Raw genomic sequence first — 25,370 nt, 5'->3', positions numbered from 1 at the left:
TTTTCACTCCATAATCATTTGGTCATGTAATTTTGATTTAATTAAACTTCAGCACTTGAACTAATTTGATTAGATGAAAACTCCAGTTCAAAATATAAAAGCAGTTTTTTTTTAAAAAAAATTTGCATACTGATAAAATTATCATTCTTATAAAGATATATATTGTTTTTCTTATTTTTCCCTAAGTCCCAATTACTAATGCACTTTATGATGAGTAAGATATAACTTTACATACATATTTATGTTAATAAATACAAGGAAAAAATGGGGATTTTTTTTTTTTACAAAGTAACTTATATTTTGAGCTAATGTTAATTGATAAAAAAAATACTTATATTTTGAATTGAAGGAAGTACTTCTTAGAGTTTTGACTTGATTTTGATTAAGTGTAATTTAGTTTTTAAAGTTTTAATTATTTAAAAAATTGGGTCCCTCACATTCAAAAAATAACTTTAGTTTTTATAGTTTTATTTTTTTAAAATATCAGGATTGAATTGCATTGAGTCAAATTACAGGATTGAGTTGTATCAAACTTTAATTTAAGGACTAAATTTTAACTGGGTCAAAGCTATAGGTACCAAAATATTAATTTTTCATAAAATTCAATAAAAATTAACCTTTTTTTTGGGTATGAATAAAAAAAAAAGACCATTTATAAGCCAGTGGCTGCAGGATGAGACCAACTTGGCTTAGCTTCAAGAAACAGCCCTTTCTTTGTAACTCCAAAAACCATATCCTTCCTCAGTTCCTCTTTCTGAGGCTCCAAACAGATGCAAGAAAGTTGAAGAAGTGCAGTAACTTTCTCGGCTTCCAAACGCAGAAATTAATATGGCAGTGAACGAGTGGTTGAATGGATATTTGGAGGCAATATTGGATGTGGGAGGAAGAAGCAGCTCCATCATCAGGAAGAGATCATCAACTGATAATAGTTTTGATGGAAAGCACAGATCAATGATTAGGTTTGAAGAAGAAAGAAAATTGGAAGAAGAAAAAGATGATGATAACAGCATCAACAACAACAAGCTGTTCAGTCCTACAAAGTATTTCGTTGAAGAAGTTATCAATAGCTTTGATGAATTTGATCTTTACAGAACTTGGGTTAAGGTTTGTGTTTCTCTGCTCGATCTGCTGTTTCTCTTTAACTTTATTATTTTGCCATTTTAATTATATGAATTTTAGTCATTATTTATATTAAGTTTGGAATTAACTATAACTATTGTTTGATTAATTTTTAATGGTGGAAAGAAAAGAGACTATCCTGTATTCCTTTTATGAGGGTTTTTTTTTAAAGTAATATATATATGTCTCTTAATTTTTATTGAAAGTACACATTATTTTCATATATTTTAAAAATATATATACCAATTAAAATTGGTATGAGCGTTAAAAGCTTTTGTAATTTAAGCATGTGGCTGAGACTATCCTCTATTCTTCCGATTAGTTTTTTTTATTTAATTATATATATAAACAGTATATTAATTTATTGAAATTACAAATTATTTTCTTTAATTTTTAAAATATATATACCATTTAAAATTGACGCGAATGGTAGAGATTTTCGCCACTTAAATAAGTAGTTGAGAATTTAAATTATAATTCTCATATATATAATAACTTAATTGGGAGAAACTTATTTCAGGGAGATATTCCCTATTATTTGTTGGCTGAAATGAAAAAGAAAAAAAAAAGAGTGAAATTGCCTAGTGATGAAATGAATGGTAGTCTTTTTGCAATTTCAACAATTGGATGGCATTGCGTTTAGACTGAAAGATCAGTACGACTTATTGTGAAAAAGAAAAAAAATAGAAGAAAGCCACAATAGTAATTTTTTAAGGAGAATTGTACCAAACTTCCAAGTAACCCATTTAATTAATATTATAAAGTTTATTCACATCTGAGTACGGCAAAATAACAACAGAAAATAACACAATTAAAAGTCATTATTTTTCTATGTTTTAAATTGTCATTTTAATATGTTTAGTTATCAATAAATTTTATAATATTTAATTATATTGGGGGAATTAAAACATGATTCTTTCTTTTCCTCTAAAACTTTTATAATTTTAGGGCTGGTTTTCTTTAGTTTATTTTATAAAAAATTATTTATTTTTTTAAAAAGTTTTTTGTGAGATTTTATGATATTTGTTTAAATTTTTGAAAATAATCAGAATTAAAATTATTTTTATAAAACAGAATAAAGGAAAACTCCCTCTGTTAAAAAATGTAAGGTATTTTTAACTAAATCTCACCGTTTAATAAAGTAGTTACCTACTTTTCAATTAACCCTATCTTTTTATATTTACCTTTATTAAACACTTTATATTTATCACTAGGACACTTTTGAAAAAAAAAGATAATGATTACACCTTAAAAAACTAAAAATGCTCTACATTTTTGAATATCAAACTTCTCAAAAAATACTTTATATTTTTAAATGGGAGGAATATATAATAAAATTTAAAAATAACTAACAAATAATTACTTTTTATTATTGTAACCAAATATAAAATAATGTTTTCTTTTCACAAAATCTCCAAATTATCTAAAAATAACTTATTTTTTAATCATTTATGTTTTTCCTAACACAATTCTACACGCAAGTTTTGGGTGTTGCAGTTAATTTCTGATAACTTAAAAATTCTTGCACGTCATATATTTCTCTGGTCATAAGTGAGATTAAAGATAAGCATTAAAAATATTGAAGTTGAGTTACAAGAATTTTAAAAATGAGGGCAAAAAATTAACCCAAAAATTTTTAATCCCAACAAAAGACCATGGTCTTTTCCTGAAATTTTATGCATTAACAATTTTAATTTGCAATTAATGTTCTTAGATGGTGTAGTAACACTTAATGAGGTATTTGAATGAGCAGGTAATAGCAACAAGAAACAGCAGAGATCGGAGTAATAGGATGGAGAATATGTGTTGGAGGATTTGGCATCTCACCCGCAAAAAGAAACAGGTAATTCCTTAAAGTTATTTCTCATTTCTTTTATTTTATACTAAACAGGTCCTTATAACCAAATGTGAAGAGAAATAATTTTAAAGAATTACCTGTTTCTTTTTAATGGTCGGGTCCAACCACATGATAGCAGTATCATTGAGAGTAAGTTTCAACCTATGCATTGAAATATATAGAAAAAATTACATTCAAATCTCACATATAAAAAATTAATTATTACAATATTTATTGATTATGTGAAACTTCAATATAATTTTGCCAAACATACACACAAGGGTTGATGATCATTTTTGTCTCTCATCTTTATTCAAAAGGTCACTTTACACCTTAAACCTAATTATGGGTTAATTCTATCTCTAAATATGAAAAATTTCCTCTCTCATCATGCTACTATTAACTTGCCATTTTTTACTGTTAGTGAGCCCCAAATTGCTTTTTTTTTAATTCTTTATTATAAATTATTGGGTCATTGATTATTTTTGTTTTTCAGCTTTACTTTACTGCTAAGGGTTAGTGGACACCCTGAATCCACATATTTTATGATAAAAATATTAAAAGAAATTTAATATAAGACTCACTAATAATGGACACATGATAAGATAATGGCAAAGTAACCTTTAACCCATATGTGTGTGTGTAAATAAGTATGTATGCATGTATGATTGTAAATACATAAGATATACATATTAGGTGGTTTTCTCGTTTGGATTTGATTAAAAAAGCTTGGGAAATAAAATGTTGTACATGATTAGATCTTAACCTGGCATTAATATTCGAGCTGGCTTGACATGACAATATCTAACTTATCATCATCATCATTTGAAATACTTTAATACATTTAGCACTATATGCTCTAGAGATTGTTAGATATTGGAGTGTATGCGAAAAGACTAGAGCATCTACAAAAGTGACTTTGAAGTGGAGAACGAAAGCTTTTTAAAAAGGAGCAAGCCTAGTGCCAGAAATTATTACTTGAGAAAGCTTCTTTTTCCCTTATTCGAAAATGTTGACAAATAACTTGGTTCATAGCTATATGACAATAATACCTTCAAAAGGATTTTGGTAACTTTTTTTGCGCAGAAAGTGTAAAATGAATTAAAAATTAGAGCTTTTTTCGGAATCTTTAGCCATGATAGGTTAATTTTCATCGTCTTAGTCTGAAATATTTTTGAGAAAAACCAAAGAAATTATGGCATCGACTACTTTATTTTTACTTTAGTTTGCAATATTGCCAATACACTTTGGAATTAGAAAAGATAAAATGTATTTGGTTCATGGAAAAGGGATTATATTTTGAGAAAAGATAAAATGTGAGGGAAAACATTTTTATTGTATTTGGAAAAGGATGAAATGTTTTTTTTTTTGTGGAAAGAGAGCTTCTCATATTTATTTTCTTATTTATATTCTCTTTATTTCAACCCCATCTTGTACCAAATGAGCCCTTGATATGTTCATAGCTGATTCATAGTAACCCATTTGCATTTCTGCAAAAGGAAAAGGGAACTAAATGGGTTAGGAATATGAAAATTAGGATCTAATTGATGTGCCATAAAGTAAAATGATGATAATAATCAATACATACACACATACATACATAAGATATTGACAGTGATCTTTAACTAACTTTTGACAATTGACAAGACTATACTGTGCATAAGATATTAGACAGTGATATTTGAATTGATATAATTTTGATAAAACTTTACAAAACTGCTTCACAATGTTGGGTTTACAACACAAGAGCAAAATCAAAAGCACAAAGATGATTTTCAAATTTTAATCCTTGATCTGCATCTAAAAAAGCAGTAGCTTCTATAATGCATGTGTCTATAAGCTTACCACAAATTTATAAGCATATGTATCCAATCTAATATATGCAAGTTCATAAGCTATGCACAACACAATTCTATTTTAAGTTCTGAATTGTTCTATATTATTTTCTTATTTAAATAAATTTAGAATAATAAAATTTTTAGTCCCTTAGTATTGTTCTATAGTATTGGGAATATTGATCACGCCTAAACATTCATAACTAGATTGTACCATATGACCATTGTTTGCAGATTGCATGGGATGATGCGCAGAAGCTCGCAAAACGGCGAATTGAGCGCGAACAAGGCCGCAATGATGCTGCTGATGACCTGTCAGAATTGTCAGAAGGTGAAAAAGAGAAAGATGTCAATAATGCTTCAGAATCTAGGAAGGACATTCCCAGGATCAGTTCCGAAATGCAACTTTGGTCGGATGATAATAAGTCTAGGAACCTTTACATTGTCTTGATCAGGTATCATGTTCACTCTATCATCAAAGCATATAACAAAAGTGATCAGGCATGGGAATATTAGTCCTAGTTCACCAAAAGAAATTAAAAGTAAAATAAATTTGATATTTTATAGAATTAGGTAGAGGTGGAAATTATAAGCGGGCCAGTCGGGTTTAGGCTCGGTTGAATAAACTTAACTTGAATAGGCCTAAATCTGAATCTACTCGACTTTTTGAAAAGCTTGGAATAGCCAAGCTCAGCTTGAATTCATTCGTGCTTAGGACAATTTGAATACATGAATTTTATTTTAAAATTATTTTTAATTAATTTTTTCTCTAAAATTAATTCTTTTATTTTATAAAAAAATATTTTTTTTTGGATACTTAAATGATGTATAGAACTCAAATATATGATATTTTAGTATGAAATGACCTAAAAATTAAATAATTAATCATTATTTATTATATTTTATATATTTTTTAAATGTATATGTTTTTTATCGGAGTATTTGTGCCAAGCCCAAACCCTGATTGGGCTTGGTTTGAATTTTTTTGGGCCCCTTGAACATAAAAATTTTTTTTTTCTTAAGGCCAGCCCTAAATTTTTTTCAAGTGGATTTGAGTTAGTCCATCAAGTTTTGCCCGGATTACCGACTTTGAATTAAGTTATGTTGCCCCCACAAAGCAAGAAAAAAATTACATATAATAACCAAAAATATTTCAATTGCCTTCCTAGAAAATTTCAATTGCTCCCCTCTTTTAAAAGAAAACTTCCAATTTCCCCCTCAGATGTGTCTCCCTTATCCTCTAACAAATCTACTAATTTTAAAAATAAATTTCTTTAATTTAATATTTTTTTTACAAATAATTACTATTTATCCTGAGTAAAAATTTTGCCCCCATGGACAATCTATTTTTTCTGGGTCCGTCATGGGTAGAATGACCATAATATTGTCAATTTTTCAAAATCTATAATTATAGTAATTTCTTCCTGTAGCATTCATGGATTGGTAAGAGGAGAAAACATGGAACTTGGGAGAGATTCTGATACTGGTGGTCAGGTACTTGTTAACTTCAACAGACAGACATTTCACGCATAACTTTGAGCTTTCCATGTGGGCATATACCATTCTTTATTAGGTTTGTTATACATTAACTTGTTTTGATTTAATTTATTTTGTTACATCAAGAGGGTTGAACACTAGACTTCTAATAATATCCCATCCCACTTTTATCATCTGTGTTAACCTTACTTGACTAAGATTTAGATTTAATCAATCAAATATATATAAACTCCAATGTATATACAAAGAGAGACAAGTTCAAACATAACTTAGTTGAACTCCAACATCATAAGTCATAAAGAGAAGCTCCCAACATTCTCTCCGACTTCACTTCATGTGATATTACAGGCAGGGGACTGTTTTTCAAGAGAATATATGGTGGTATAGAAGACTAGGATTCTGGGAATCAATAGATTAATGGTCTATTTGATTTCTATTTTCAAAAACTGTTTTCTGTTTTAAATCATAACAACAACAACAACAACAATAATAACAACAATAAAATTCATTTGGGTAAATGTTCAAGATTTAAATGTTTTCAAAATTGTTATCATATTTTGTTTTTAAAAAGAAAAAATTGGAAACATCTTAGCATTGAATTCGTTTTCTTTTCTTCTCTTTTTATTTTTAAGGGAGAATTACAGTTAGGTCCCACATAAGGAATTAATTACTGCAAGGTCCATTGACAACTGAACTAAATTGCATTGTCAATGGACCTTGCAGTAATTAATTTTCTTGTCTAGGACTTTAATATAATTTTTCCTATTTTTAAAACACACTACATTTGACTATTGTAAATTACCTTCAATTATGACCAACTACTATCATAGGTTATCATTGTTAACTATTGGTGATCACCATTGTCAACCATTTTTTAACAATATAATTGTCTTCAAATTAACATAATTAAATAGATTTTCATTTTAATTTTTTTAAAAAAATTGGTTTACAAAATAGTTTTTAAAAAACAAAAATGAGAACAAAGCCAAACAAGCCCTAAAACTGTGCAATAATTTCTCTCTAATAAGCTGAACTAAGCTTAAGTCAGATCTAAAAAGACCATTTATATTGTCCAAAACTTTAGATTTGAGTTGAAATTCAGGTGAAATATGTGGTGGAACTTGCTCGCGCCCTTGCAAACACAAAGGGAATATACCGAGTTGATCTACTAACTAGACAGATAACATCACCAGAAGTAGATTCAAGCTATGGAGAGCCCATTGAGATGTTGTCTTGTCCCCCTGATGGCAGTGGTAGCTGTGGAGCCTATATAATTCGTCTCCCATGTGGTCCTAGAGACAAGTAAGTTCCTTAAGACATTTGTATTAATTACTCCAAATTAAATTTTAAATTTATTCTAGATGACTCAGACAAGAAGACATTTGAATTTAGTGTCCTAAATTTTTTTTTCTTGTGCACTTCAAGCTTTTTGTCTTTTGGGTCTCTAAGAAGAATTTCAAAACTCAAGATAAGTGATGCAAAAAACACACACACACACACACACACACACATATTGATTTGAACAGAGTTGGAAAAGAGAGATACATCAGAAACAGAGTGGGAGATCTGCCTCCTTCCCCTTCCACTGCTCTGCCTTCATCTTCTCATTTCTTCTTCTCTCTGTATTCCATCTTTCTCTCCCTCTTTGTTCTCAATCTCCCACTCTGTTTCTGATGTATCTCTCTTTGTGTGTGTGTGTGTGTGTGTGTTTTGCATCACTTATCTTGAGTTTTGAAAAGGGGAGAGCGAAAGAGAGAGCTTTTAGATTTTAATATTCATTCCTCATTCAAAAGTGTCCAGTACAAGTGATAACTTAGTCTATTTATAGACTAAGCTTTCCTTTCCCTTAAGGAAGCTCAACAACTTGCAAATTAAAATATATAAAGAGTAAAAGCAAAAGTAAGTTAGATTTCCTTCCTCAGAAGGAAACTTACAAAATACTAAATAATGCAAAAAACAATTATTTCTTTCTAGAATAACATCTGCCATATTTTCTATCAATTCCCCCTGCTGTAAAGAACTCTCTTCCAGAGAGGTAGAGAGTTGATAGGCTTCTAGCAAAGCAGGATTAAGTTGTTGGAATTCATCTTCTGAAATTCAGGTGGCATCTTTATCAAATCGACCTCTCCAACGAACCAAATAATGACGGAGGGGCCCCCCAGAGGTAAAGACCATTTGATCATCTATAATGGTCTCAATTTCATCAACTGATGGTAAGATAGTAGGCAATGATGGAATTGGCACCTGTGAAGGCTGAGTACTTGCAAATCATTAGAAAGCAAAAGGGGAGGATCAAAAATTCCTCGGTAAGGCATAAGATCCTCCACATTAAAAATTAGACTTATGGCCATATCAGAAGGTAATTCTAAAAGATAAACATTAGGTCCTAATTTCTTTATTATGCGAAAAGGTCCCAGAGCTCTAGCATGAAACTTTTTAAAAGCATGTTTAGGGTAACATTTTGGATGAATGCAAGCCATAACACAATCACCTATATTGAAGCTTTGAAATCAACAATGAGTATTAGCAGATAATTTATATTGATCATTACTCGTTGCTAATTTGCGCCTAATTTTAGCATGTAATTCATGAAGGCGATTGGTAAAGGATTCCGTAGATTTAGAGATGCGAAATGTCAATAGGATTGGCAAAGGTCAGTAGGCTGTTTAGGATTAAAACCTTGAACAATCTGGAAGGGACTCATGCCTATAGACCTATTCACTGAATTATTATATGCAAACTCTGTAGTGGGTAGAACCAAATCCCAGTTCTTCGGCCTATCTCCAATTAAACTCTAAAGCAAATTACCCAAACTGCGATTAGTGACTTCAGTTTGCTCATTAGTTTAGGGGTGGAAAGCAGAAGAGAACTTCAATTGGTACCAAAAAGTTTCCATAAGGTCTTCCAAAAGTAGCTAACAAACTTAACATCTCTATCAAATACAATAATGGTAGGTAACCCACACAGACACACAATCTCCTTAAAGAACAACTTTGCCAGATGTGAAGCATTCGTAGTGTTGCTACAAGGAATAAAGTGAGCCATCTTTGAAAACTTATCCATAACAACTAATATAGAGTCATGACCTTTAGCTGTGTGAGGCAATCCTAAGACAAAATCCATACTCAAGTTTTTCCAAGATGCCTTGGGAATCAGCAAAAGGAGTATACCAACTGATATTTTGTCGCCTGGCTTTAGAAGTTTGACAATTTCGACATTAAGATACTATGCAAGCCATATCACGCTTAAGTGAAGGCTAGTTGAACCTATCTTTGACTAAGGCCATTGTTTTATTAACTTTGAAATGACCAGCTAAACCTCTAGTGTATAACTCCCATATAAGAAAATCTCGCATAGAAGTATGTGGGATGTACAGCTTGCTTTCGCTAAAGAGATGATCGGTTTTAAGGATGAAATCAACATGCTCATGACGATTACCACTGCGAACTTCTTAGTATATTATCCCAAAATCTGGAAGCATAGTCTTCCTTCGAGTTTTCAAAACCAACAACACTAATGCTCATAGTGTGCAACAAGTTGATCCATTGGCTCAGGGCGTTAGCCATTGTATTTTCTGTTCCTGAACAATGCTTGACCATAAAAGTGAATCCCTGAATATACTCAACCCATTTAGCATGTTTAACATTTAAGTGCCGCTGAGAGTTGATAAACCTAAGTGCCTGATGATCAGGGTAAAGAACAAATTATTGCGGAAGAAGATAGTACTTCCAATGCTCAATGAATCTCACGATTGCATAAAATTCCTTTTCATAAGTGGAGTACTTTTGTTTGGCATCATTGAGCTTTTCGCTAAAGAAAGCCACAGGATGACCTTCTTGGCTTAGTACACCTCCGATTCCTGTCCCAGATGTATCACAAGCAACTTCAAAACACTTTGTAAAATTCGGTAAAGACAAGACTGGAGCTTGAGAAAGCTTCTTCTTAATATCTTGGAAAGCCACGGAAGCTATAGAAGTCCACTGGAACTTGTTTTGTTTTAAGCAATCAATGATAAGAGTAATAATGGTACTGAAGTTTCTAATGAAGTGTCTATAGAAAGAAGCAAGGCCATGAAAACTTCATACTTCAGGGAGAGATTGTGGCTCAGGCCATTCTCGAATGGCTTAGACTTTCTCAAGGTCAACTGTTAAACCCCTTTCAGAAATTATGAAACCCAGGAAAATGACTTGATTTTGAAGAAATGAACACTTAGGCAAGTTAACATAAAATTATTCTTGATGCAAGGTGAGAAAAATTAACTCAAGATATTCCAAGTGTTCTTCTTTTGACTTGCTAAAAACTAGAATGTCATCAAAGTATACTACCAAAAATTTTCCCAAGTATGAGAGAAGGAGGTGAGTCATCACTCTCATGAATATACTTGGGGCATTTGATAACCCAAAAGGCATGACAAGCCATTCAAACAACCCATCTTGCGTTTTAAAAGTAGTCTTCCACTCATCTCCATGTCTAATCCTGATTTGATGATAACCACTTTTGAGGTCAATCTTTGAAAACCAACTAGATCCAAACACTAAATCAAGCATGTCATCAAGTCTAGGAATGAGAAACCTATACTTAATGGTGATCTTGTTGATGGCTCTACTGTCTACACACGTTCTCCAAGAGCTGTCTTTCTTTAGGGTTAAAAGAGCAGGTACTGCACAAGGACTTATACTATGCTGGATATAACCCCTTTCCAACAATCCATTGACTTGTCAGTTAAGCTCTGCCTTATCTTTAGGGTTCAACCTGTAGTGCGGTAGATTAGGGAGTTGTGAACCTGGAATGAAATCAATTGCATATTGGATATCTCTCATTGATGGCAATTCAAATGGAAGCTCATTTGGAGTGATATCCTGAAATTGTTGTAAGAGCTGTTGTACCTCTTCTGGCATTTTTGAAGTAATAGCAATTCGTTGTGAGATCTTGGATACTAAAATAAGCACAATCGTACTTTCTCTGCTTTCTTGTACGAATTGTTTTTTTGTTAGAAGATACAAGTTGTGGGTTTTGGGTTTTGTGCCTTTTGATTTACTTGAGTATTTTCCTTCGTTGTCAGGACATAACAAGATCGTCTTAACTCCATACTTAAATGTATAGGTATTCTCACGACCATGATTGATAACATTATAGTCATAAAGCCACGGTCGACCAAGTAAAATGTGAGCAACATCCATTGGCAGAACATCACAAATAATCTCTTCTTTATAGTCATCTAAGTGAAGAGGAATGTGACACTATTGGGTGACTGGTAAAGAAGTCTTGTCGACCCATGCAACACGAAAAGGTTCTGGGTGATGTTCTGTCTTGGGGTCGAGTTGGGCTACTCCTTGACTATAAATAACATTTCTAGAACTCCCTCCATCAATCACTAATTTACAAGCTTTATCTCCACACTTCACAAAAGTATGGAAAATACTTGTTCACTTCCATGAATCACTAAGCAGAAGGACAGATAGAATACATCGCATAACTCCAACTCAATATGTCTTACACCCATGTTCATCAATGATGATGTCCTCATCAACATCTGAAGGACACTCAATCGGATCTATGACAATGTCAGCATTTGCATTGTCTTCCTCATTCTCACATTGAGAGTCAATAACTAGAGTATGCTGTGAGCATTTTGACGTATTGTGACCCTTTGAGTGACAACAAAAACACTCGACAAAAGAATTGTTAGGGCCGGAAGCAGGAATTATAGCCTCACTAGGCTTAGAAGTATTACCTTTTAACCCAGTTGCTTGAGTAGGTGTAAAAGATGAGTTAGGCCTAGATGTAAGTGCTTTTGTTGGTTGTTCAGGCAGGTTGGAAGTTCGTGCTTGTCTAAACTGATTGCTTTGCATGTCGATACACTTTACAAACGAGTACTGTGATAGAGACTCGACTTCTAAAGTCTTATGATAATATTCTTCAAGTGACTCTGGAAAGTTTAACTTGAGCTCCTTCTGTATATATGGCTTGAGTTCATTAACAAATGTGGTAATAGTGCGCCATTCCTTTTCATCCATGTCACATCTAATCATAAGGTCATCGAATCAGGAAATATACTCAAAAGTTGTGGAGACTTACCTCAAATTAAGATATTTGTGATACAGTTTACTCTTATAATGAGTTGGCACATATTTTTCTTTCAGCTTAGCCTTCATTTTGTCCCATGTCTCAATCGATAGATAACCTTATCGCTCAATGTTCCTTTGGACATTTTGCCAGTGTTTTCTAGCAGATCCCATGAGCTTCATCTTCGTAAACTGAACTCATTGAATATCTCTCATGTCATACCATTCAAAATAATCTTCCATACTGGCTAACCAATCTAGGAACGTACTAGGATTCAATCGTCCATCAAACTCAGGAGCTTTAACTTTAACTTTTTTAGTGATGTCATCAACATGTGTCCTTCTAAGGCCTTCTCTACCATTCCTATGGACTAGCTGGTATGGTCTATAATGTTGTTCTTTAGGCCCTTGTCCATCCTAAGTATCATCTATGTCATCAGAATGATGATTGGTAAACTCATGAGGAGATGGTCTACTGTGTCTTTCACCCATAGCTTTAGAGGAATGACCAATCTTAAGGGAATTACCTTAAGTTGATTGTGGATTGCGAATTGCTCATTTCTAAGACTTGACTTTCCTTTAATGATAGGTCTTTTGAGTAACCCTTTAGTTGTTTTCCCTATATCTTGTCTATATGTTAATTGAATTGCACCCATTATCTCTTCAAATTTATTGCTCATGAATTCTTTAATTTCATCTAGCCACTGGTCCACATATGCCCTTTGAGTCCTTTTAGATTCCTCAAGATGATTTTGGGTGATTTGGGAGTTATTGGCCATGGTAGATTTTAGGGCAGTAATTTCTTGGTCTAATAAAGCTTGCTTATCGTATAAATCACAAATGGTCACACAATGACAAAGATGGTATAGTAAAGTGTAAGTTTGGAGTGGATTTAATAATCTAAGGAAGAAAGGCCCCTAAGTTGCCCTTACCTAAATAGGTGAAGTCCCTTTTTAACAACACTAATCTTCTGAGAATTCAAAAATTTCACAGGGATCGTATGCTAAATAGGTAACTTGAGTGAAGTCTTTACAAAAATCTCCCAAGGTTTAAAAACCTTTCAAGAAAATCATTAGAAACTTCAACTAACCTAGGGTAATTTTTGGACCTAGGTATAGGGCCGAATTGTGTGTGAGGTAGGTGTCCTAGGTTAGATGAATACTGCTATCAAAAGTCACAAATTAACAACATAATGATCAATGTAAATTTTTTTTATCTATTTCAAAATATTAAATTAAATCAAGATTAAAAAATAAAAATAAAAATAAAAATTGTAATGCTCAAAGAAACCAAAGTACCACACAACAAAGATTTCAGAACTAACTATGAATAAAACACCTTCCTTTAATAACCAAATAAGCTAGTTAAATGAGAGAATGGTCGGCCTTACTAGCGTTGCTTTAGGAGCCTTAAACAAAAATTTTTACCCCAAATAAGTTTTAAACGATGACTTGTGCCCCTCAGCTTCTTTAGAGTTGAAGAAATTTCGTGAAAACACAAGAAAATGATGAAAATAAGGTCCTGGGGAAACTGTACGGACGACATGTGTGACAGCGTGTGACGACCACGAGCAGAAACTCCTTCGGCGCGTGTGCCTGCAAGCGGAGGTGGTTTTTCTGGTTTTGACCAGATTTCTCCTCCTGAGCACGATAGTGGTGTCCGTTTTTGGATCTAACGTTGGGAAATGTGGCTCTAGGTGCTGGTAGCGTGAACACAGAGTATGCTGAGCTTCCCTGTGAGTTTTCTCCGATCTTCGGCCATGAAAACAGCCTAAGAATGTTCAGAGCCTTGCTCTGATACCAAGTTGATGCAAAACACACACACACACGCTCATATTGATTTGAACAAAGTTGAAAAAGAGAGAAACAGTAAAAACAGAGTAGAAGATCGAGAACAGAGAGGGAGAGAAAGACAGAATATAGAGAGAAGAAGAAATAAGAAGATGAAGGCAGAGCAGTGGAGGGGGAAGGAGGCAGACGAAGAGGGGAGAGCGAAAGAGAGAGTTGTTAGATTCTAATATTCATTCCTCATTCAAAAGTGTCCAGTACAAGTGATAACTTAATCTATTTATAGACTAAGCTTTCCTTTCCCTTAAGGAAGCTCAACAACTTGCAAATTAAAATATATGAAGAGTAAAAGCAAAAGTAAGTCAGATTTCCTTCCTTAGAAGGAAACTTACAAAATACTAAATAATGCAAAAAAAAAAGAACAGTTATTTCTTTCTAGAATAACATCTGCCATATTTTCTATCAATAAGTCAATATAAATTTCATTAACTTGGAGTTTTCAACTGCAAATTTATATGTTCTTTATCCAATTGTAGTTCAAACAAAGTTTTTGTTAAGGGGAAAAATAGAAAAAACATAACCATTGGTTCCTATAGTTTTAATTTGCTTTGGTATAGGTTAGTATAGTTTTTTTTTTTTTTCCATTTCTCCAAGTCCCTTCATTTTATCTGTCTATAACATTAGTCTCTCTATTTCTGAATATGCCTAGAAGGATGATGAGATGATACTAATAGCGTTAAATATGTTGAATTATGACTAACACTATTAATTGGTGGTCAGTGAAATTATGATTCAACAGATTAATAGTGTTGTCCACCCTGTTTTGTTTTAGGTTTCAGGTTTCAATATGTTAAAACATAATTCCACCTCAAAACAAATACTAACAAAGTTAGTTAATGGTTAGCATACTTAAAATTGTTAGTGCCGCTAGATCATTCTTTTGGACATTTTAAAAAAATAAAGGGGCAACAAACTATAAGGACCCAGACCAAAACACATTAAAACTATAGGGACCAATAATTGTGTTTTCCCAAAAAAAAAAATTTAAACCATATTTCAGATTTGGATGATCAAAAAATTTGATGGGGCATGTGATGCAGGTATATACCAAAAGAGTCGCTGTGGCCTTACATACCTGAGTTTGTAGATGGAGCTCTGAACCACATTGGAAACATGGCAAGGGCTTTAGGTGAACAAGTGGAGGGAGGAAAACCTGCATGGCCTTATGTTATCCATGGTCACTATGCTGATGCTGGGGAGATAGCAGCTCACTTGTCTGGTGCATTGAACGTGCCAATGGTACTGACAGGACACTCATTGGGACGTAACAAGTTTGAACAACTTCTGAAGCAAGGAAGATCGTCTAGGGAGGCCATAAATGCAACATACAAGATCATGAGGAGGATTGAGGCTGAGGAAATCGGGTTGGATGCTGCAGAAATGATTGTCACCAGTACCAGGCAAGAGACTGAAGAGCAATGGGGGCTGTATGATGGGTTTGATCTCAAGTTGGAGAGGAAGCTTAGGGTTCGGAGACGGCGTGGAGTAAGCTGCCTAGGAAGATACATGCCTAGGATGGTGGTATGCACAATTAATCTCAATGTTTGCTGGCCTTCAATTACTTGTTATATACTATTCTCAAATGTTGAAGCATGTACAGACAACAATAACGCAAACAATTACACATTAACCTTTGAAAAGTATAAAATATGAGATTACATAATCTCACTAGGTATGTGGAGGCTATCAATCTTCAGATCAATGATTTGACCAGAACAGACTCAATATATGAGAAATTGCATACATACCTCTACATTTATTATCTTTTATAAGAATAGCAGGGGCAAACCACTTAAATGCACATATTGTTAACCTTCCAATTAGTATTAACATCTAGTATTCCTGGCACGTGTTCATATGAGTGCGTGTGTGTTAGTGTTATAGTACTGTTGACGTCAGACACTTGAATGCACTTGAAAATGAAAGAGTTTGTGCTTTTTGTTAAGATGCAAACTCTCATCAAGGGATTCCAAAAGTTTCATATCAAACAAATTAACAGTTGAATTTCCTGCTGAAATTGTATCCTTAGGCAATTCCACCAGGCATAGACTTCAGTTATGTTACCACACATGAATCAGTGGAAGGTGAGGGGGACCTGAAGTCAATGATTGGATCAGACAGAGCTCAAGGCAAAAAGCACCTACCTCCTATATGGTCTGAGGTTGTAAATTCTTCCCTGCTATATATTTTTTTTTCTCCTGGGTACAATTCTTCCCTGCTATGTTCATTTCCTCAATGTTTATGTAAAAACAATGAGTAATAATTATAACACATGAAGAACTACAAATCTTTCCTTAATATCTAAGGAAACTATGTTATGCTTCTTGAAAAACGATCTATTTACAAAGCTGGTATTATAGAACACCTTTTTGAACTTTTGACTAAAGTAAAAACATTAATTAAATCCCATCAAAATTAACTGCAAGAGATCAAATGATCTCATATCTGTATTCACACCTCAGCCCCTAACCTGTGAAAATTGTTGAAGCAAAGAGGCAAGTTTTTAAGTGAATTTTAACTAAATTTAATATCTTCATTGTAGTCCAAAGTTTAAGGAACTGTTTCTGATATATTTTAATTGACGTACTGATTTTTCCCCTGAAATTTTAACACCTAGAGAAGTCTGAAAATGAGTTTTATATACTCTGCAGATAATGCGATTTTTCACAAATCCTCACAAGCCAACCATACTAGCCTTGTCCCGCCCTGATCCCAAGAAAAATGTCATGACCTTGCTCAAGGCTTTTGGGGAGTGTCAGCGTCTGAGGGAATTGGCCAACTTGGTAAGTTTAACATTTCGATTGAGGAAAACCTTCTTTTGGCTTCTCATGAATAAGAGAATTTTTCATTTTTGGTTTTTCCACATGTAATTTTCCACATGTTTCACAGCATGTCACTAAGCAATAACTTACTGTTTTACTGTGAATCATGGCAGACACTCATACTTGGAAATAGAGATGATATTGAAGACATGTCTGAAAGCAGCTCGACTGTTCTTACCATGGTGCTCAAGCTCATTGACAAGTATGATTTGTACGGCCAAGTAGCTTATCCGAAGCATCATAAGCAATCTGAAGTACCAGAGATATATCGTCTAGCTGCAAAAACTAAGGTGCTTATACATAATGGTCCTACTATTAGATATATATTTTTTAAAATATCAGATTTATTGAAATGTGGAGAAGCAATGAAGCGAAAGGTCCCAATTGCACCTTCATTGGTAATGATAACAGTTCAAGGCAACGGGCTTATAATGCGAAATAAAGGCTCAGAACTTAGTTTCCTACACACCACGTCTTAATATTGTCTTCCAATATAGCACAGTTAAACGTTATTGTCTTATAATATATTTGTTAAGATTAACACTGGGCAAATTTCTCCCTTGAAGGGAGTTTTTATCAACCCAGCGTTGGTGGAACCATTTGGCCTCACTATCATTGAGGTAAACCTCAGCTTTTAATCCTAAGAAATATAGTTTGATGCAATGAAAGGGGAATATAAAACTCACAAGGCTTCCTTTCCTTTCTCATACTACACAGGCAGCAGCTTATGGTTTACCCGTTGTGGCCACAAAAAATGGAGGGCCTGTGGACATTCTGAAGGTAGACTATAATGCATAAGCACAATCTCTCCTATCTTCAGAATTAAAGTTTATTATATCAATAAAATTTCAATCCTTCTATTCAATTAGCCTGCTCTACAATGTCCCATCATTACTTCATCATCAATAACCAGTTCATAAAGTCAGCCACAATTGTGTAGTTATATTTATGCTTATTTTTTTATTTATCTATTGTACACATATTCATATCATACCAGGTACTCAACAATGGACTATTGATTGATCCCCATAATCAGAAAGCTGTTGCGGATGCACTGCTAAAGCTTGTTGCTGACAAAAGTCTCTGGCTAGAGTGCCGCAAAAATGGCTTAAAAAACATCCACCGTTTTTCATGGCCAGAGCACTGCTGCAACTACCTCTCCCACATTGAACATTGCAGGAATCGCCACCCCACCTCTCGCTTGGAAATTATACCAATTCCAGAAGAACCAATAAGTGATTCACTAAGAGATGTAGAGGACCTTTCCCTGAGATTCTCCATAGAAGGAGACTCCAAGTTGAATAATGGAGAGACAGATCCAGCAACCAGACAGAAGGAACTTATTGAAGCCATTAGCCGTAGGATCTCGACTACTGGCAATTTCAATGCCAGTTTTCACCCTGGTAGAAGGCAACGGCTGGTTGTGATTGCTGCAGATTGTTATGACAAAGAAGGAAACAGGACAGAAGCCTTTGAGGAAATTATCAAGAGTGTGATGAAAGCTGCAGGACAAGGAATAGGCTCAGGAAGGGTAGGAGTTGTACTCTTAACAGGTTTAAGTTTAAAAGAAACAGTTGAAGCATTAAACAACTCCAATATAAACATAGGAGAATTTGATGCACTAGTGTGCAACAGTGGAAGTGAAATGTATTATCCATGGAAAGATTTGATGGTTGATGCAGATTATGAAGCCCATGTTGAGTACAGATGGCCAGGTGAAAATATTAGATCAATGGTACCCAGGCTGGCTGGGATTGAAGGTGAAGATGAGGACTGCATTGCAGAGTGTGTCAGTGCTTTTAGTTCTAGGTGCTATTCCTACAGTGTGAAACCAGGAGTCAAGGTAAAATGTTTATGTGCTAAAGAAGAAACTTGCCTGATAAGCTGAAATTACTACCTCAATGATTCATATGTTTTAGACAATTATTTAATAATCATGTGTTAATGACAAATCACAGGTTCAAAAGATAGATTATCTTCGTCAAAGGCTACGAATGAGAGGCTTCCGCTGTAACCTAGTCTATACACATGCAGGATTCAGATTAAATGTGATACCATTATTTGCTTCAAGAAAACAAGCTCTGAGGTTAGTAGCATCATGCCCTCCCTATTTCTTGTATTATACACAGAAACTTCAAGTACAAGATAAGATAACTGAATATAAAAGGTAAAATGACATGAGTCTTCCTAAACGAAGGTACTTATCAGTTAAGTGGGGAATTGATCTCTCCAAAGTAGTCACATTTGTCGGAGAAAGAGGTGACACAGATTATGAAGAACTCATGGCTGGTATCCAGAAGACTCTTGTTTTAAAAGGGGCTGTAGAGGAAGGCAGTGAAAGGCTTCTTCATAGTGAAGACAGTTTCAAAAGAGAAGACATGTTCAACCTAGACAGCCCCAATCTTATCTATTCAGAGAAGAGCTATACAGACTGTGATATATCCACAATTCTAGAGCATCTTGGAGTATGGTGATCTCTATTTGTTCACTTTTGTTTTCGATATCATCATCACTTATCTTCTGAACCTATATAATATAAATAGATAGTTACAAGCCCACAGAATAAATACCACCCAAAAGGAGAATGTCAATTCAGCTATATACAACAACTACATTTGTAATATGATTTGTCATTAATCTCTTGGAGTCTATAGAAAGAGCATTGGAAGGTGTATCTGATTTATACAACATGTCAATGTATAAAGCGGATAATATTCCTGACAGAGTGAGCAAAATATCAAATGCTATATTTAATTATTGGTTATGTAAGGTACAGATCGGAAATCAAGTTATATAAGATTGAGATCCCAGAATGAGTTGAAGTAGTCCCGTAAATCTCCCAGTGATAGACTTAAATGTTGACAGACTGTGGCTGGCTACTTTAAACAAAAGCAATACTCTATTGATGCAAAACCGCAGTAAATTTCATATGAAACACTTGTATTTTGTCAAACAATATTATGAACAGAAGCACATGGACTTCTTAAACAAAAATGAACAATTGTTATCTACTCTATTACTTAAAACAATTGAGCATCATTTCACTTCCTGCTGAAGTTTCATTTTGTTTTATATTCACCTACTCACAGCCAAGGTGTATTCCTCCCCACAAGCACATTTTACGGCATGATGGATCCCCTGTAAAGTCGGAGACTTTTATAAATGCAAGGAGGAAGTTCAAGAGAAACCAAAAAGAGTTCAGCTTCCATATAAAATTTTGAAAAACTTAATTCAAGATTGAATTTTGAATATTTCCATTTTGTACCATGTTTCACCTTATGGTATAACTTTATAGCTGATGATTAGTTCTCTACCTTGTATAAATTACCAACACAAATAATTATTACCTTGATTTTCTCAACTTGTTCTTCCAAAGACCGTAGGTACTCAATTTCTCCAGCTTTGTCAGACATAAGGGCATTATATTCTTCTTCAAGAGCAGTTATATCTGCTTCTTTTATCTCTGACTGAAGGAGCTCATGCGTTTAAAAAAAGAATTAAATAATTAAATAAACATATTAAAAATTATTGATTTAATCCTACACAATTATTGATCAATTTATGAGGAAAAAAGTTGGAATCTTATTCATATAACATAAATCTACAAGCATAAAAAATGTATAACCATCCTCTAGCCGACAATCTGTATAAAGGACCATCATATTACTCAAACAGAGAATTTAAATCCCTGCAAAATAACAACCAACCTTACAAGTATTTATTCTGTACTTTGCTTCTTCAATAGCTTGTCTCATCTGATATGCAAGAAAGTTAATCATGGAAACCATATTTAATAGCACAAAATATATAATTGTGAATACAAATTTGTTTATGAAAACATTAAGGAATTGAAAATCTTTCTCCATGACTGGAGAAATAACATATTAACAACAGCAGATAAAACTTTCCACTTTATGGTTGAGAATCGGAGATATTGGCTCCAACCCTTCTAAATGGAAAAGATTGATTGTCAAAACAGCAATATCTATTTTAGCTGATTATAGAAAGGAAAAAAAAAAAAAATCATCCAGTTAACACAACATAGAGAATAAATCAAATAAAAATCAAAGCTTTTAGAAAGTTTGAAGATTGGACCTTTTCTAACGTCCATTTATTCTCATCCAGCAAAATTAATAACTTCAGATGTAAAAAGCTTTGTCCATGACTTGAAAAAACAGATTATGTAAGTAAGACCACTCACAACTTGGAAGTAAATTGCAGCACAAAACTGGGAAAACAAGCCAAACTAAGGCAGCAGAATCGTATGTAATAAATATTTTTCTGTTTTAAAGGATTCAGATAAGGAACCCTGTTATTCTCTGCAAAAAGATTGGATTTCAGAAGTAAAATCTCATCAAGTCTTGCTTTAGCTGAATCCAACTGGATCTGTAATCTCTTCATTGCATCACTCGCCTGTTATACAAAGGTCAAATACCTGACTTAAACTTCATGTATTGTATGTCAAGTCATCAATGAAAGAAATGAATTACCGCATTATCCATGATAAAGTTGTTATCAGCAATTGCCTCCCCTGCAAGATATGTTTATAAAAGATGGCCAGGGTATCAAATTTAGTTTTAAAACTTCACTTTTCAAAATGCTTGTAAAACACAGAAAGAAGTGGTTTTCCTTTCCTTTATTATTACTTTTTAAAACTATATTACATGAAATCAACAGGATCTAGGTTTAGTGTTTCATTTATTAGTTGAATATGTAACATAAGCTTGAAACTAAAAGCATTAATTTACCAAGAGTTTGAAAACAAAAACCTACAAAACATTGTCCAAGCATGCACAACAGGTAAATCTGAAACTTGCTCAAATAGCTCAGAATCTTGCCTGCAGATATGCTCCTTGGTCCATCACCTTTACCTTTCACCTGCGTAAATTAAAATTGACAGTTACTGGTGGAACACAGTGAACATTTACATATTAAAGGGAAAAATCTGACAGTGATCCATATTGAGCAAGCTTAAGCAGTACATTCAGCCACATATCAAGCTTTTTAATTTCAAAGAAGCTGAAGGATATACAGGTTTATTATATATTATGCATAGTTCACTTTTTTTTAAAAAAAAAAAAGAACAGAATTAGCAAAAACGTACCAATTCATGCTCCTTTACTTGTCTGCTATTTTTCTTAGAGCTAATCCATTCCTGTTTGGGATTTAAAATTTAATGTACAATTTCAACAAGTAATTGGAATCTCATTTAAAAAGAAATCACAAAATCAAACCTTTTGTTGCTGTAATCTGGCAGCCATATCCTCTTCAACCATTCTGTAGTAAGATCTGATAGGGAACAACACTTTAGAGGGATATCTAAGACTAAGATTATTTATGTGGTATCCTCAATTACCTCTTCTCTTCAAGTTTGTTAGATAACCCAAGTCTCTCTTGCTGTATAAGTTCAAGAGTCTGTTGGTAGAAATTTAACAATACAAGCAAGACAGCATAAGGTATCAGATTAGGCATCCCATCATTAAAACAACCAAAAGGATCTGGTCACAAGGCATCCAAAAGCACAGAGAACATTCTCTGAGCTTTGACTCACAACCCTCAAATAATTTTGCACCTAAATTAGATTGAAAACTGCATCAAAGTACAATTTTTTTTTCTCTCTACATTTCCTTAATTTATTAATGAAATCTTAATATTCTAGGTTGTCGCACTTGATTCCTGCATTCAAAGTTAATGTGTTCTGGCAATATTGCTTAAATCATAAAGAATATTTCGTTACGCTACTTGAGAGGGGAATCGGTTATAACAGAAAAAGGGCTAGCTCAATGTAAGCTTTTATCTCAACATATTCCAGCCACATTGACAAGTTTTCTTATCCTGTTTATTATTTATTTATTATTACTCACTCTTATAATAGACAACTGTAAAGAATAGACAAGTCCTTGTGACATTCAATGGCTGTAAAAAGGTTGACCCTTCTATGACAAATGACAAAATTGCAATTCTGGGTGGTAAATCAGCTCAAAAAATAACGTCTCAACTTACTAAATGCAAAGACAAAAGTGAACTAAGAATATCATATTAAAGATAACCTTGAAAATAAGGCTAAAGGCAGTTGCTATTTTTATCACTAGAGAGGCAAAGAAAGAGGAATTTCAACCTCAGGCTGAGAGCTATAGTGCCACCAATAATACAAACTTCTTTTCTCCGTGTAACTATTCTACACAGATAAATTTAATAACCAGTTTAAGAAGTTACCTGGCTAAGCGTAGATGAGTCAGACTCCAAAGAGGAAATCTTTCTCTGTTTTTCCAAAATTTTAGAGCATATCTCACCCTTTGCCTTCCTCATCGTTTCAATATCCTCTCTAAGTTGCCTCATTTCAGATTTTGCTACACATAAAATAAGATGCTCAGATAATTTAGAGTAAGAGATCCACCATCCAAATTTTAGAGGAAAAACAAATTTAAAATTGAAACGAATGGTTTTCATAGTATCAGTAGAATTGCATGGCCCTTTCAAATAGAGGATGAGCTAGAGGAAGAAGAAACATGACCAAAAGAGACAGAAATACAAATGTCTGGCTAGCAGCAATATTCGTTTTTGAAACATGTTCTTAGCATTCCATTAACAAGACTAAGTCTCAGTAAGACAACAACAGAATTACGATAGCATGAGCTTAATCATCCAAAAATCTGATTATTTAGGTTTAGTTTTCATACAAAGTCGCTGAATGTGATCTTGATTTTTTCGACCTCATAAGCTTGCTAGTAATTTTACAAACATTTTAGCAATGTACACTACTCCACTTCTTCACTCGTCCAAGTCGAGGCATGTGTTTGGGCGTGAAATGGATCATACATAGATTTTAGTAGGTCTCAGTATAATGTTTAAGCTCTCTTTGTTCTTTTCAAGTCATTAAAACTAGAAAAGTTAAGATACTCATTGGATTGGGAAAGGAACTATAACGATTGAATATATTGATAGATGCTAATCTTGAGCAGAACCGAAGCACTTTAGTCCAGATTTTACCATTCCAAGAAAATTTACACAAAAAGAAAAAAGAAAAGAAAAATACAATTACAAAGAAGATACGGGGAGAAAAGAAGACCTGACTCGATGTCTTTTTCCAAAATGCGGACGTTCGTCAACTTCATTTCCTCCTCCGCGGAAATCTTTGCCGCTTGATCCTCAACATCTGCACAAAATTCAACTAATTCACTTCCATATCACAAAAACTAAATCAGAAAATGAGTATATGCTCCAAATCGGCACCGTTCATTTGAAAGCGCAATGCCTTCATGTATTGCAAGTAATCCTCCATCTTGTTCAGAATCAAAACAACAGAAAAAAATCGATTGAGAATTTCTTGCGATTCACCCAGGTGAATTGCGAGTCCAAAAGCGAGTTTCTCTCAGTAGAAGGAACCTTGAAGAAGAGAGCAAGAGTGTTTGGTGTTGGATTGGGAAGGGACGATTTTGGAGGGAAAAATGAGTGAGAGTAACTAGCTGGTGGAACCGGGAAGTGTTTTATGCCTGCCTTGATCCTGCGTGAGTCTGTTGCGGCATACTGATACTGAGCTCCGCAATCATGTTTGAATCCACTAGCACTGTTCATGGATGGCTGTTAACGTGGCAATTCTAGCTGGCTGGCTGGAATCAGGTGATTAAATTATTAATTTTATTTAAAAATAAAATAAATTTTAAATTTTATTTATATTTAAATAAAAAATTTAAAATTTACATTACATATTCTTTCATAATTATAATTAAAATGAAAATATAATATTATAAATATATTAATGATCAAAACATACTTTTTGGAAGTGCCTCGTAATAGAGATTAGTGGGAGTATACTTCATTCATCCGCACTAGTTTATAAAATATTTTTGAGAAAATTATGCATAAAAAAATTTATAAAATATATTTTATTTTTTGAAATACAAATATAAATTTTTAATATTTTTCATATTTTAATATAATTTTATTTTTAAAATATTAAATAGAGAGAAAATATATAATAAGGAGAGAAGGGTAATATTGAAACAAGTATAATTAATGAAATTTTATTTTTATCAAAATATTTTATATTTTAAGATGTCAAAATATTTCTAAAGTTATCTTATAAACTGAGACAAAGAAAGTATAATTATTTGTTTATTTATAATGGTTGGTAATGAATCCTATAATCAACAAATCAATTCCTTACAATATGTGTTAAATATTTCTATGTTTTTTTATAATTTATAGAGGACATGCTAAAACAGCCTATGCACAAATTAAATATAAAGCATACACGGCTATATTACAAAAAATCAAGTATAAATGTTTAAATTTTAGAGAGAATTTCAATAAATACTCCTTGATCACACTTATTTAAATTCAAAACC

At 33.2% G+C, this 25,370-nt stretch overlaps 2 protein-coding genes across 7 annotated transcripts; one reads left to right on the top strand and one right to left on the bottom strand.

Annotated features, from left to right (window-relative positions):
* Nucleotides 1-699: 699 nt before the first annotated feature.
* LOC129316215 (sucrose-phosphate synthase 4) lies at nucleotides 700-19,659 on the top strand. Of its 2 annotated transcripts, XM_054960521.1 has the most exons (14): nucleotides 700-1,104; nucleotides 2,873-2,962; nucleotides 5,026-5,246; nucleotides 6,222-6,285; nucleotides 7,391-7,590; nucleotides 15,241-15,721; nucleotides 16,230-16,361; nucleotides 16,852-16,983; nucleotides 17,136-17,312; nucleotides 17,589-17,642; nucleotides 17,740-17,802; nucleotides 18,020-18,865; nucleotides 18,981-19,108; nucleotides 19,220-19,659. In XM_054960521.1, exons 1-14 carry the CDS (start codon nucleotides 829-831, stop codon nucleotides 19,494-19,496), a joined length of 3,141 nt encoding a protein of 1,046 aa, XP_054816496.1. In that variant the 5' UTR covers nucleotides 700-828; the 3' UTR covers nucleotides 19,497-19,659. The 2 variants fall into 2 exon arrangements, with proteins under 2 accessions (XP_054816496.1, XP_054816497.1); XM_054960522.1 differs by lacking the exons at nucleotides 700-1,104; nucleotides 2,873-2,962 and adding an exon at nucleotides 2,998-3,106.
* Nucleotides 19,422-24,578, bottom strand: LOC129316220 (nuclear matrix constituent protein 1). 5 transcript variants are annotated; one of them, XR_008594712.1, is made up of 12 exons: nucleotides 24,256-24,578; nucleotides 24,092-24,178; nucleotides 23,239-23,372; nucleotides 22,379-22,437; nucleotides 22,257-22,311; nucleotides 22,127-22,177; nucleotides 21,861-21,900; nucleotides 21,513-21,553; nucleotides 21,331-21,435; nucleotides 20,735-20,777; nucleotides 20,370-20,489; nucleotides 19,422-19,548 (listed from the first exon to the last, which is right to left on the bottom strand). XR_008594712.1 is itself a non-coding variant. In XM_054960529.1 (12 exons), the coding sequence occupies exons 1-12, from the start codon at nucleotides 24,302-24,304 to the stop codon at nucleotides 20,098-20,100; spliced, it is 852 nt and encodes a 283-aa protein (XP_054816504.1). In that variant the 5' UTR covers nucleotides 24,305-24,578; the 3' UTR covers nucleotides 19,925-20,097. The 5 variants fall into 5 exon arrangements, 2 of the variants coding, with proteins under 2 accessions (XP_054816504.1, XP_054816505.1); XR_008594711.1 differs by lacking the exon at nucleotides 19,422-19,548 and adding an exon at nucleotides 19,925-20,160; XM_054960529.1 differs by lacking the exon at nucleotides 19,422-19,548 and adding an exon at nucleotides 19,925-20,160 and having other exon boundaries at nucleotides 20,730-20,777.
* Nucleotides 24,579-25,370: the final 792 nt, after the last annotated feature.

This window comes from Prosopis cineraria, unplaced genomic scaffold (assembly GCF_029017545.1).
Source record: "Prosopis cineraria cultivar Desert tree isolate PC_DT_omini unplaced genomic scaffold, ASM2901754v1 PC7, whole genome shotgun sequence".
Classification (NCBI taxonomy): domain Eukaryota; kingdom Viridiplantae; phylum Streptophyta; class Magnoliopsida; order Fabales; family Fabaceae; genus Prosopis; species Prosopis cineraria.
This window is presented reverse-complemented; position numbering and strand designations above follow the sequence as displayed.